We start from the raw sequence: 13,728 nt of genomic DNA, 5'->3' as shown, positions 1-13,728 counted from the left end.
TACACAGAAGATTTTCACATTAAAGAAGAACCACCAGGCAGTAATTGGTGTTTTAAAAATAACCGAATGACATGAAGAATTAAGGTAAATCATATACTATGAAAGGCCGAGGATTAGTGTCAACCTTCATATTCTTATATCCTTGCCACACAAGTCGAACGATTTATAGTCGTCAGACTTTTTTTTCAATGTGGAGAATTTCCAAATCTGCAGACCGAGGTCTGTTGAATTTCAAACATGTTTGATGTTTTACCTGTCGAGTCGACAGAATTCATCTGTTGACCGATGCATGTGTTCAAAAACTGTCATTGATACGCATTCATTCTGACCGAAAAATGTATGAACGCGACTGGCGCGTTTGCATTACCCGGCCATTAGATATAATTAACATGATATTTAAATGTGGTAATTAAATATTAATTAACAGGTCAGCAGTGATTGTGTTAATTAGATACCTAGCAAATAGAAAAAGAGATTTAGCAAATATTTTTCATTTGAATTCATAAATTTTTCAAAAGAGATCGCTAAATTTATATTGCGTTTTGTCTTTACTCTATTATTTTATGTATATCCACATTTATAAATAATACAATATTTAAGGATTATCGGAAAACATTACGATATGTTAAACAGCATCGCTGCCTCCGGCTCCGATCGGAGCCGCCTGTATAGTAATCACGAAATTGTCATTATTTCACTGGCACTACCATTGAGTGATTTGTTTCTTAGCTGGCATCGTAGATGAATATGTTACCGATATTTTTCTCTAGTTGGTTTTTAATTTGTTTTTTTATAGACATTTTTCGGCACTGTGTTTTATAAGGTCCTACCTACATACCATTTATCATTATCACTTATCGCATGTTCGGCAGTGGCAGCATTAGGTTATTTAGAATATTTTTCAGTATGATTTTATAAAGATAAAAAGTTTTTTAGTCAAGCATGCCACTGTTCAAAGAAAATATTAATTGGTCTTCATATTAGTGTTACTTAAGTGGTTGCTTTGAAATTTGATACTTTTCATAACATGGTGAACACCAAATCTCATAAAATCAATTAGGGACCTGATAAATTTCGTTATCTCAGGCCATAAAAAATCCATAAAATAAATTGCATAACATAATAATATTTTCGAACATTTTACAAGGGCCTTCATTCACAAAACCACTTGAATGTTTTCAATGTCTTAAGTACTGTGAAAAATTTTATAATTTACGACTTGTTATAACATAACTTATTTATAACAAATACAGTTCAAGTTCAAGGGCAGTGCCGCCGGCTCCGACTGGTGACATTATATTTAACTGCCGTATTGACATGTTTATCTATTTAAAAAATATTATGAATATAGTCATCACTTGTTTTCATCTACCTTGACCTAATTTTTACGTTTTCGTGGAATTGGCACATGGGGTCAATTCTATATTATATAATAGGCAGCGAAACTGTTAAGTATGACAACTGTCAGAACATAACTTTTTACATATTTGTCTGTTGATCAGTAGCATAGCATAAATCGGATGCATTAATGTCTATGGACTTCTAGTTCATCAAAAAACTTCCTTGTAAAAAATAATAAGACTTCATTTTAAAACCATTATAATGGAGTTCTCCCACTTAAGCGCCAATTTATTAATATTAAACTTTGTTCGTAAACGAATCGAATTTGATTAATTTCAGAACAAGCCATAGGTATCCTTTGCGTGCATTACATATCTGGTATTTCACCTGCCACTAATAATTTGTGGATATTTTATATCAAAATATTCATTGAAATATTTTTGGATAAAAAGGTACCATGAGTCATTTTTTGACACATAGATGGGATACTTTACCCAATTTTCACCAAAATGAGGGTTGACACTATTTTACCCCAGGCCATGTCTTCAATTTTTAAAAATAAGATAATAATTCTTAAAAAATCCTTCCCATTTACAAATCTGTACCTCGAAAGCATAGGTAACCATGCGTAAAAATTATTAACAATACAGGAGAGAAAATAAAAAGTCTAATAATAAGTTTCATTGTCTACGTGTTTTTTTTATTTACAAAATCCATTCATTATTTCAGTGTTATTTACACAATATTATGTAGTACAGGTTAATATTTATAACTGAAAATTGATACATAATAGAGACATTAATGATGTCAATATATTATCATAGCACATGTACACGTGCATGAATCTACTTGCACCAATAGGGCGTATTTTAAACTATTGCGATAATAACTATTGACATGTAAAAGTGCTGACTGTCTCTTCAAGAGTAAGCGAGACGCGATGTTGTCATTTTATGATACTATTTGACAGGTCGTGAATGAGTCTGCGCAGTGTAGTTCGTTTTTTTTACCGGCAGGTTCACTACTATCGTTCTACTGCGCAGGCGCAGATATTGCACGGTCCAATTGTCACGTGAAAATTCAGAAGCTTCTGAACTTTTTTGATTCATGCATGCAATCTTGCAACTGCAGGATAATACATGTTTACATGTACATTTTCTTGTTATGGCTGTGATAATACGTACAGTCAGCAGTAAATCCATGCACGTGTAAACGGAGTATTATGTTATTGTACAATTCGAAGGCTTAGTGTCAAACAACACTATCTACAAAAGTGCAACTTTACAGGAGAGCCAAAAATCGTTATTTTAGATTCTTGTAACTCAACAAGGGAAATGTTTATTTAAAACCTAATCTTAATATTTTATAATTTATTGTGTATTGTACGTTTATCTTGCTTATGATGATGTTAAAATTTATAGGGATAGTTTTTAAAAAATATGAAAACAAGGGTAACTAACGTAGTTAGCGTTAAACTTTACTGACGATTTAATAAGAAATTAGAAAAGATTGACATAACGTTGTTTGACTATCATCTAGCCGTAAATGTAAAATAACGTTATCTCAAAAAAAAAAAAAAAAACACTTTTGTAGATAACGTTGTCTGACTTTAAGCACTCGAATTTAAAGATATTTACTTAGTATTTTAAGATTTTTTATGATGGACAAGGGCTACTATAAGTTTTACCATTGTGGAAATTGGACTGTCTAATTGCCTCTGCATTTTTACACCTAGTTCATTGGGCATGAATATTCTTGTTTTTAATTATTTTCCAAATTAAAAATAACGACATAGTGTTCTATATTACACATTAATCATCTTAATCATCTTGGCTCCACTACATCTCTGTCCGTGACAATTTATAAATGTATAAGTCAAAATATTAGAAATGATAAATAACAAAATATGGCTTGTATATACTCAATACTAGTTTGTATATATTCAGCACGAAATTCAACACTTCCGACGTACAGATGAGTAAAACAATAACAGTAAACAGACGCAATAAATTGTCAAATTAAACAAACATTACTAACACTGCACGGTTATGAAAACTACTTCTTGAGAAAGCTGCGAGACCACTTGCTGGTCATGGGCTGTTGGGACGCCTTCAACTCTTTCTCCTGTTCTTCCATCTGCTCCATGAGCCTTCTCTGGTTTTCTCGGAAGGCCGCAATGGGGTCATCGAACTGGCTGTAATAAGTTAGGACTTCTCGAACGTCATCCACATTGGAAACGGCAATTGCTGCAAACACATACATATTTATTAAAATACTTTCAATGCATCAACTGCCATCTGGTTTCTATTAGGGAATACAATCCGGTCAGAATTTTGAATGTCCAGATTTTGGGATAATGTATTTTTTATACCAATCCCGGAATTGGTGAAAAGTTATGCAGTTTTGAAATGAAAAAATATCATACAAATATATCATAGCTAGTGAAATGCGTTTATTATAACTAGGGGCCGGATTTGTATGCAACAAAAAACATGGTTATATGCATGCACGTATGCACTTAAAATCAATAAAATATGCACTAAAACCGAAGAAATATGCAGTTAAAAATTGACATTTTTTGTGGGAAATAATTATAAATACCCACTTCACCCAATATTACCGACAAAAAATCGAATAACTAGTTAATAATTTTTCAACATAATACGATATCAGAACATAAAACAAAAACAAAGAATATAAAGTTAATCAATTACAATTTTCAAAATAGTTTTTTCACAAGTACCTACAAATAATTGAATAACAAATGCAATGTAAACCAAACACAACTTAAAAAACAAAAACGACACACTACTATTCCTAAATACTATTTTCTGTTTTTTGCCCGAAAAAAAAATACATTATTTTTTTCAATATTATGCTCTGGCATTAAATTTTTCTGCATATGTATCTGTCAGTATTTTGTTTATATGCGGAAAACTACCTCTCAACGTCCACTTGGGCAAACTTTAAATAATAGTACCCGAGTTGACTTCACTTTTTCCACTGATAAATCCACAGCTCGGAGATGGCATTAAAAATGCAAGTGCAGCTAAACTATCTTCCTTCCTAACTTAGTTATATTTCGATAAAATAATTTAAAAAAACTAAAATTATACATTCAAAAGCTCTAAAATATGCATTTATTTATGAAATATGCACTTATGTCTCAAATATGCTCTAACGTCTCAAATATGCATTTATATGCACAATAAAATTTTATTTTTGGATTCTGTGTCTTCACCCTAACAAAATATGCACCAGCATATAAATCCGGGTCCTAATTATAACTTAGCAGATCAAAAGTTTTTTTCATCGGTGGATTTATGGTGGATGGACCCGTTTATAAATAAAAATATACTTAGTTATTTATATTTTTTTCGAATGCTCAAAATAACACCTTCAAGATGAGTGTGTTTTTATGGCAAATTGGTCATATGGCAAGCCATCATTTTTATATACATACATCATACATAAAGGAAAAAAATACATTTATTAAAATAATAGTTTTGTACTATTCCCTTTGAGTAATTTTTTGTGACCTGGGATTCGCCTTTCGGCATCTGCAGGCAATATACATAACGAAACTAACGTAGAGTAAAAACTGCAGGCAATATTTTTCGACTTATACGTGGTGTGCCATTCTTGGTAGTATTGAGTTGTGTGTCCCTGATAACTATCTTAGAAATCGGGAGCATCAGTTGTTTGTTCTCCCGAGGAGCAGAACTAACCTGCCATTGGTGATGCCAATTGGGAGGGCAATAACTCTGTTCAACCAAATCGCTTCGGATGTTGATATATTCCATCTACGTGAGGATGAGTATAGGTGGACGTTATTTTATAAATTCTTAAATAGGGTCTGCTTAACTCATCCGGTGTACTTCCTTGTACCTATATAATTTTTTGTATTTACACATTTATACTGTAGAATAACTTAATACTTATCTATCTCTTTTGTTATGTACCTAATATTGTTTTAATAATATTTATTTATTTCTAAATGTCATGTCGTGAACGTCTTAAACTTATAGTTTGTAATGTCCACAATACGTAAAATAAATGAATCGAATTGAATTGAAAAAAAGAAATACAATAAATTAGCCGTCTCTAAACAGTCAAAACTGTCTATCTCGCTCTTAAATTTATCACAGCCAAGAGAGGTGCTGTTAAAACATAGTACTTATTGTAATAATTACAACTAACTTATTGTAATTGTTACAATAAGTCTTGTTTTGATACAAAGTCAAGTTTTGATACAAAAAATGAAAAACTACCCTCGATAGCGGCCTATGGCAGTCTTGTGTATAGAGTAGATGCGCTGGGATTAATCATTAATTCAATGTCTAGGTTGATCATTTGTTAAACTGTATAATTTCACTGTGCATTGCTAAGTTCATTTGAACTAAATAAAAAATTAACAGATTTATTTAAAAAATCGAGGTTTTCACATTCAAATGAGAATTTGTGCAAAATATTCAAACACCATTATCTTAGAACAAGGTATTTTGAGTTGTTTCTCTATAGAACTAAGGTATCCAAATGTGGAATCTGGAGTTTGCCTTCTTGTAACTTTGTGAAAGTATACATAACTTTAGATTAAATCTCAATTTTGGCATATCGGGATCAACAAATTTGAAATAATATTACAGAACTCTTCATGACTTACTTTTTAAAAGAGAAGTGAGATCTAGCAGAGTGGTGTCATCGTCATTTCCTTTCCATTTTGGCAATCTCAGTGTGTTCTGGGGATGATATTTTGTAGAATTGGCATTCCAATCCACTACTATTACCTATAATTGACAATACAATTAATTTCGTTTACCAGATGGGTATTTTTGTGTGATATTTACACAAATTCTTCCATCGCAAAAAAGTTGGCAATAACTGTGATAAGTTGGCAAAATATATACAGTCAAACTTGGTTATTACGAGGAAGATGGGACCGACTGAATTTGCTTGTTATAAGCGTTACTCGTTATTTCAGAGAATAGGTATTTTTAAATGAGCGGTCACATAACACAATAATTCGCAATTCAAACAAAAATACACAATAATTAGAATTTTTCCCCGAAACAAGCATGGCATTCATAAACTACAAAAGAAGTAGTTTATTGTAATGAACGCTGGTAGGTACCTACTGACTTCACAAACTTTGGATTTTTTACTTATTTCACCAATTAGGTAGGTACTTGGACACTTAACTAGTGTCATAAACATAATCCGATCCCGGCGGCATCCTATTCGGTCGGATTTTATTGCTTAGGGTCGAAATGTTTTTAAACGATCCACACATTAACAGTTTTAAGAAAAATTTTGATAATATTTTAGCTCGGTATATCCGATAAGTTGCTCGTTATAAAAGTGAATAAACGTATTGAGAAAATCATAAACTAAAATGTCAACGAATGTTTCCTCATTACACCCGAGATCGTAATAACCGAGTTCGGCTGTATTTTAGAAATTCAAAATCACATGAAAATTTTTGAAATGGTACTCATGGGTTTGACAGCTCTGGTTATGCCTAGATTTTTTAATCGCTATCACATTGAATAACCTCTGTTTATACAGAGCGGATATCAAAAACAAAACTTGTCACATACCAGTCTGATACGTCACTAAACTAGTGACAGTAAATACCATCTCATCAATAAATGAAACATGGAAAATATCGTACCTTTGAGAGATCTCTGTTAAGGTTATCTAAGTTTTTGACGTGTACACCGTCAACAAAATGCGTTGAGTCCCGGAACAGTTTGTAGACGATCCTGTTGGAGTTGGGGTCCATCTGTTCGATGATGGGCCAGATCATCATGGGATTCTCCGTTGTGAAGATTACGACTTCGTAGGCTGTGGACGCCATCGCATCTAGGAACGCGTCTAGACCGGGACGCTTTTTGAACCTTAACACAAAAATTATCACACAAATAAATCAATATTTTCAAGCGGAACATGTACTCTTATGACCATTCTAGCCAGAATCGTCAAAACTGGCAGTCGTAAAAATTACTATAATCCTTTTAAAACAATAATAGACAACTTTTTCATCAGTAGGGGCAATTTATACATTTTCTATTTGTCTGAGGGACCGCACATGAATAGCATTATGTCCAGTAGGATATCAAAATTGAAGACTCACCTCCAGCCTGTCTGATATGACCAATCGGGATGCACGAGAACATCCGTAAACTCTAAAACGAGCGTGTATGGTTGCTGGTACGGGTAAGGGGCAGGGTCCGGTAACAGTTTTTCACGGGACGGCTCCTTTATCATCTGCAACAAGTAATTTAAAATATAATGGAAAGTAATATATTATCTAATAGATTTAAGTTATTCCATTTAAGTTGATGGAATGTAAGAAAGTAAATTGAATAGTACAAAACTTAAATCCATTAGAATTTAAATTCAAATTCCATCAATTACCTTCAGTCGATAGTATTAATATTAATATATTATCATTAATAAATGATTGCGTTCTGTCAATCTGTCCGGAATGGTAATTAGCCTTTTGGTCAAACCGTTGGAATTGTAAGAAAGTAAATGGAATAGTACAAAACATAAATCCATTAGAATTTAAATTCAAATTCCATCAAGTACCTTCAGTCGATAGTATTAATATATTATCATTAATAAAATGATTGCGTTCTGTCAAACTGTCTGGAATGGTTATTAGCCTTTTGCTCAAACCGTTGGAATCACACTCCGGAATAATTTGATCCAGCCACGGAACTTGAGCCCATTAACAGATAATTAATTATTGCCTTAAGAGCATGGAAAGTCATTAACTCTGACAAATATTATGATATTTAAAAAAATCTGTTAATAGCATTTATTACATATTATGTAATTTTTTTTATAATCGTAAATCTGGATAACTGAAGTTCTACTGTATGGACTATGGTGAATAAGAAAGAACATTTGTCACTTTTTGAAAGTATTGTATTTTATCTTTTATATTTAGACGAAATAAAAAATTTTGTCTTGTAAAACTAAATAATTTGTGGAATTCAATAAATTAATATTACCCTGTTGAATGTAACCCAACCGTAGGTAGGTACTAGTGACAAGCAGCGGCGGCTCCTCTAACACCATGCATGTGCGCTGCACTGCTTTTTCCTAAACATCACTCAATGTGCAACAATGCTATTCATAAGTCATCACTCGTTTATCGCAATTTAATCCATGTAAATTTATACCAAAAGCATATACTCAGTAAACAGTCACCGAATTCGTGCGCTCGTCGGAACACACAAATATGGATCTTAGTTTGCCGTTCATATTACATTGGGTAGTAACAGTTCAAGCCGACACGTGAAAACGATAAATAACTCATGAATACATAAAATTTTATGACCATTAGGGACGCAGCTCAAAATTTACGCGGAAAAATGTAGTAACTGAGATTTAGCAGGATTGATAAAAAAATAGATTTTTTTTATTTAAATCTCATATAAATTCATTGAAAATAGGCTGATATTGAATAAAAATTGATTATCAACATAAATATTTTGGATCGATCCTTTATTCCTTCTATATTTGCAAATATTTGAATATAATTTATAAAAAATTAAAATCTCAGTTACCATGTTCTTTCTCATAGTGAGTGAATATGTATAACATGATGTCATATTTTTAACAATGCAGGCATTTTGCTGGAGTTTTATTGCTTTTTGTAGATGAAGAAACTGACGATTTGTCGAGAGTCGAAAAATACGTACCTACCTATTCAAAACAATCGATAGTTTTGTTTTTTTAATATTTTCTTCAAATATTATTTCTTACATACAATTCAGTATGATTTCTGCGGTCGTCGTTATAGTCGGCTTTTTTAGGTGTTTTGTCACGTTATTTCGATAGTTTTGTTCATAAAAATAAATTCATAACAATATATATACTTATTGTTTAATCAGGGAAGTGTATGTGTTTTAAAATGATAAATTTTGAATAAAAGATTTATAATATTAATACTTATAATTATAGTTCAATCAGTGAAGTGTATGTGTTTTAAAATGATGTCGGTAAACGTAGACTTTATCAATAATAATAATAAGAGTCAGAATAAAAAAAGGATGGTCCGATGACATCTGTGGAAATTGAAAAGTGTTTTTCAACCATTAAAAGAATTAAATCGTCTTTCAGAAATACTTACCATGAATCAGGACTGACTTAACATGTCTACCTGTGTTAAGCATTGAGAAAAAACTTTTACAAACATTTCAAGACTTTAATGAGAAGTGATTGAGGTGTTCGCTAAACAGAAACAACGCTGAATTGATATGCTTTTTAAATAAGGTAAGAAAATTTTGAGTGCACCCCCAATGAAAGCAATTTTGGAAACCACCGGCCGCCACTGGTGACAAGTATTAAAAAACATCTAAACATGACTGACCTTTTCAAAGAATGTAATTTCTTTCCACATTCTTTTCAGGTACTGCTGCACGACAGGTAAATGGGTGAATTCGTCTTCGACTATAACTCCGTTTTCAATCCGGGGCGAGCCCATCTCGTGAATAAAAGCTACGCCTATCGCCGATATTGACAAACCGAATATCGTGAATCTGAAATAAAGTCAATTGAAAGTTAATACTAATTGGATTAGAATTGGTGACAGATTGACTCTTTATGGTCTTCACTCTACCACTTTGCCTTAGAGAGACCAGTGACGGGTGTTCAAAGCAGAGAGCGGAAATTGACATAAAAAGGACACAAAAAACTGTATTTTAGTATATTATGGATAACAGTGTCAAAGGTGGTACGTAACTGAAAAAAGACAACCATTTTTACAAGACTTGAATTTGAGTTTTGTTCATCATCATTATTTCACTAAAAAAAAAACCACAGGCACTAAAAATAGATACCTATTAAAAAAAAAAGTAATACCCAACCGTGATTCGAGCTCGGGCTAGAAAATTCTACTATCTCAACGGTTAACCTTCTAAACCAAGAGACTGTTTGCATTAAATCCAGCAGGCGTAAATTAATGTATTATACAAAAATTACATAGCTGTAAAAAAGATCAAATTTCACAAAGTTAAAACCGTTCACGTAAGATTGATTTGAAGGTTTCATACATATCTTTTCACACACACAGTCCAATATTTCTGGTAACACGTTAGGCTAAGATACCTACAGCCTCAGGGCACGCGATATGCTATGTCTATATTAGATCACTTCATCTTCCACCTCACTCCAACTTTATAATTCTGGTTTTAAGACAGAGTAGTTTTATGCATTTTTTTTTTTTTGAAAAAGTTTTATGCATACTTTCAATGAAAAGAACGTTACGCGCTGCGCCAACTGTCTTCACTTGTATGTCAAATACTTTTAAAAACTATAGTTTTGAAAACTTCAAAATTATAGTTTTAAAAACTATAGTTTTGAAACCTTCAAAATTATAGTACTTTTAGCATAAAATAAATAGGTACTACAGTCGAACTTGGTTATTACGAGGAAGATGAGACCGACTTAATTTGCTCGTTATAAGCATTACTCGTTATATCGTTATATAACACTTTTCGCGCCACGTTCTATTTAAGCATAGAACATAAAAAAATTTGAAAACCATCGTAAATTCCCCGAAACAAGCATGGCATTCATAAACTACAAAAGAAGTTATTTATTGTAATGAAGTGCTGAGCCGCCGGCGCTGGTAGGTACCTACTGACTTCACAAACCATTTAGGTACTAGGTAGAAAAGAGAGACATAAATTACATTAAATTCTACAGATTGCTTTATTAGATACAGGGCTGTGCCAGGGGTTGCTGCCGCCCGGGTGCAAACTGAATATTGCCAAGAAATATTATTTATATTATAACAAAAATTATGACACATTTACCTATTGAATTTATAATATTTTGAATTATAACATGTAATGATTTAAAATAACCAAATTGAGCACAATTTATAAAAAATAATAAATATATGATGTAATGAGATGAAAGATTTTACTATTTTTTTTTTTAAATGTGCCAAAACCTATATATTTGCAGAAACACTTTATTTATTACGCTATGACACTGACCCATCCTATTGAGACTTGCTTTTGTGTTACTGCATACAATAATTATGATGGATTAGTTATAGATCGTAGATTTTAAACACCTAAATAAGATTACTGTTAAAATTTGTGTACTTTGTTTTAATTTCTCAATTTGCTGCTCTATGGTAATCGCCGCCCTACTGCAGTAAACAATGTAGGTGTGGACTTATATTTCATCATACGATCCGGTTTGTGTAATTGAATAGAATACTGTATTTTTAACAAAATTATGGGTTTTCGAACTCTTCCCACAAGGGTGTTTCGCACCCCCAACACCCCTGCTTGACGCGTTCCTGATTAGGTATTTCAACTGTCACACCATTATCAAAACTACCTATAAGACTAGTAGTCTTGATAATTGTATGACAGCTGAAATAGCTATTAATTTAATTTCGACCTATATAGTAAGTAGTAATTGCTTCTTACCCCAATTTCATTCTTCGCCATGATTTTTCATGCTCTTCACTTCTTTCATTGGATTCTTTTTCTAATTCCTGCTGCTTCTTTTGAATCTCTTCACTATTGGCATTCTCTATAGTCGTTTGTGGGAAAAGCTGAGCCAGTAAGTTAGGGCCCGCCTCCGGTTGGGTTCCTTTCAACGGTGGACTACCTACAAAACACATGACAAAACAATTTAATATTATGTACACAACAAATTATGGTAAATGTGCCGCAGATGCCGTCATGAGATTTTACAACTTTCTTTTTAGATCAAACCTAACCTACCCCAACTAATATTGTGATAATGAAGCATCAAAATGTATGAAAATTTTAAATTAACAATTATTGGATCGAAAAGCCTATGCGCCAACAGAAAATGATATTTATTATAATTTTCTACATGGAATAAACTGTTTTCGTAAAAAAAATGATAAAAGCTAATGACGGCACGGCATCTGCGGCACAATTACCCAAATTGATAACCGGACAAAACAGAACAGCCAGGGGAAAAATGAAACATAAATTTTTGTGGAATCTATTTAGGTTAGGTTAGGTCATTATTTCATTGTACCTAGTCACCCAATCATATTTAACATATTATATTAATTAAGATGAGATATCCTAAGCTTGCCGGCAACACAGAGTTAAGTCCCGTTTATTTGAGGCTTTCTAGCGATTAGGAATGCAGAAATTAGGTATATAATTTGATTCATTATGGCGTATTGAAAATCTCTGCTATTAAAAATCTATCAACATACTTAATAGAGATTTTTCCTGAAAGGTCATAGTTATATTTATCGTTGTTTTGTATTGTCACTGTTCTGTTTTGTCATGTTCAGTTTTGTCACTGTTCTGTTTAATCATGGAACCACCCAAATTATTATTGTGGTAATTTAATAGTACTCTATATTGTCATTGTGGTTAAGGTGTTCTGAGACCAAAAACTTAACACAACCTATCAATACCAATATATATAATAACACTACCCACTGTGGCCGCGCGGCTTAAGCGTTGGACTATCAAGCCATGGGTCCCAGGTTCGAATCCTGGGTCTGCCAATTACACATATTGTTTTTCAATTCGTGTGTGAGTCAGGGTATGGACCTAAAAGGTTGAGCAAGTGGCTGACATCCATTTCTCGTAAAAAACAAAATCTGTTAATACAAACCTCTACTCTGCGGAGGCCCATATGATCATATTAGGATCGGACATGGTTGGAGAGATTTATTTTTGGGTTACAGCAGGTTGTGTTTGATTTTGGTTTGGTTTTTGGGCTTAAAAGACATTGATCACAAAAAAGATATGGCGTTCCATAAACTAACCCAAATTGTCATAGACAGGAAAGGCTTTACTGTAAAGTTACTTAAATTTGGTTTTGCAATGTCGATATAATTTTTTTATTTTTTAAATCGAAATTGTGTATTGAAATATTATAATACTTACTTAATATTAACCCAAATTTTGAACAAAAATAATTTAATAATAATAACATACTGCCTTCAAATATAATATAATATCTAATAATCTCATTCCTTTTGATACAATCGTGTAATAAAGCTGAATACATAATAGTAGATGCTGCCCTAACCTGTAATTCCTGAGGCGAACAGTCTCCGAGAAAGACAGGCGAATTTATTTTCTTGTGAGCGATAAATAAGTTTATTGGAAATCTGCCGCGTCGGAATCTGACTCCCGAACATCAAAAATCTTCTGAAAAACATTGTAGACATAATATTCATACCATCACCAACTATTTAGCTATATATTATTTTCACAAATTCCCTCGCAAGTATAGAATTAAAATTTTCAACGTGAAATGTCAAACACTAACCAATTCATAGACAATATCAGTGTTGCCAAGTCAAAATTTCAGTAGATTTTAACAAAAAATTCAGTAGATTTCATAAAATAT

At 32.4% G+C, this 13,728-nt stretch overlaps 1 protein-coding gene across 1 annotated transcript; it reads right to left on the bottom strand.

Annotated features, from left to right (window-relative positions):
* Window positions 1–805: 805 nt before the first annotated feature.
* Window positions 806–13,644, bottom strand: LOC147072976 (mitochondrial import inner membrane translocase subunit TIM50-C-like). The gene is made up of 7 exons (XM_085946228.1): window positions 13,405–13,644; window positions 11,802–11,985; window positions 9,725–9,893; window positions 7,475–7,608; window positions 7,013–7,238; window positions 6,005–6,128; window positions 806–3,587 (listed from the first exon to the last, which is right to left on the bottom strand). Exons 1-7 carry the CDS (start codon window positions 13,553–13,555, stop codon window positions 3,397–3,399), a joined length of 1,179 nt encoding a protein of 392 aa, XP_085802354.1. The 5' UTR covers window positions 13,556–13,644; the 3' UTR covers window positions 806–3,396.
* Between the last annotated feature and the right edge of the window lie 84 nt (window positions 13,645–13,728).

This window comes from Rhyacophila brunnea, unplaced genomic scaffold (genome assembly GCF_057557595.1).
Source record: "Rhyacophila brunnea isolate RB1 unplaced genomic scaffold, BYU_Rbru_1.0 scaffold_19, whole genome shotgun sequence".
Lineage (NCBI taxonomy): Eukaryota > Metazoa > Arthropoda > Insecta > Trichoptera > Rhyacophilidae > Rhyacophila > Rhyacophila brunnea.
Note: the sequence above shows the minus strand (reverse complement) of the source record. Positions and strands in the feature narration are given on the sequence as shown.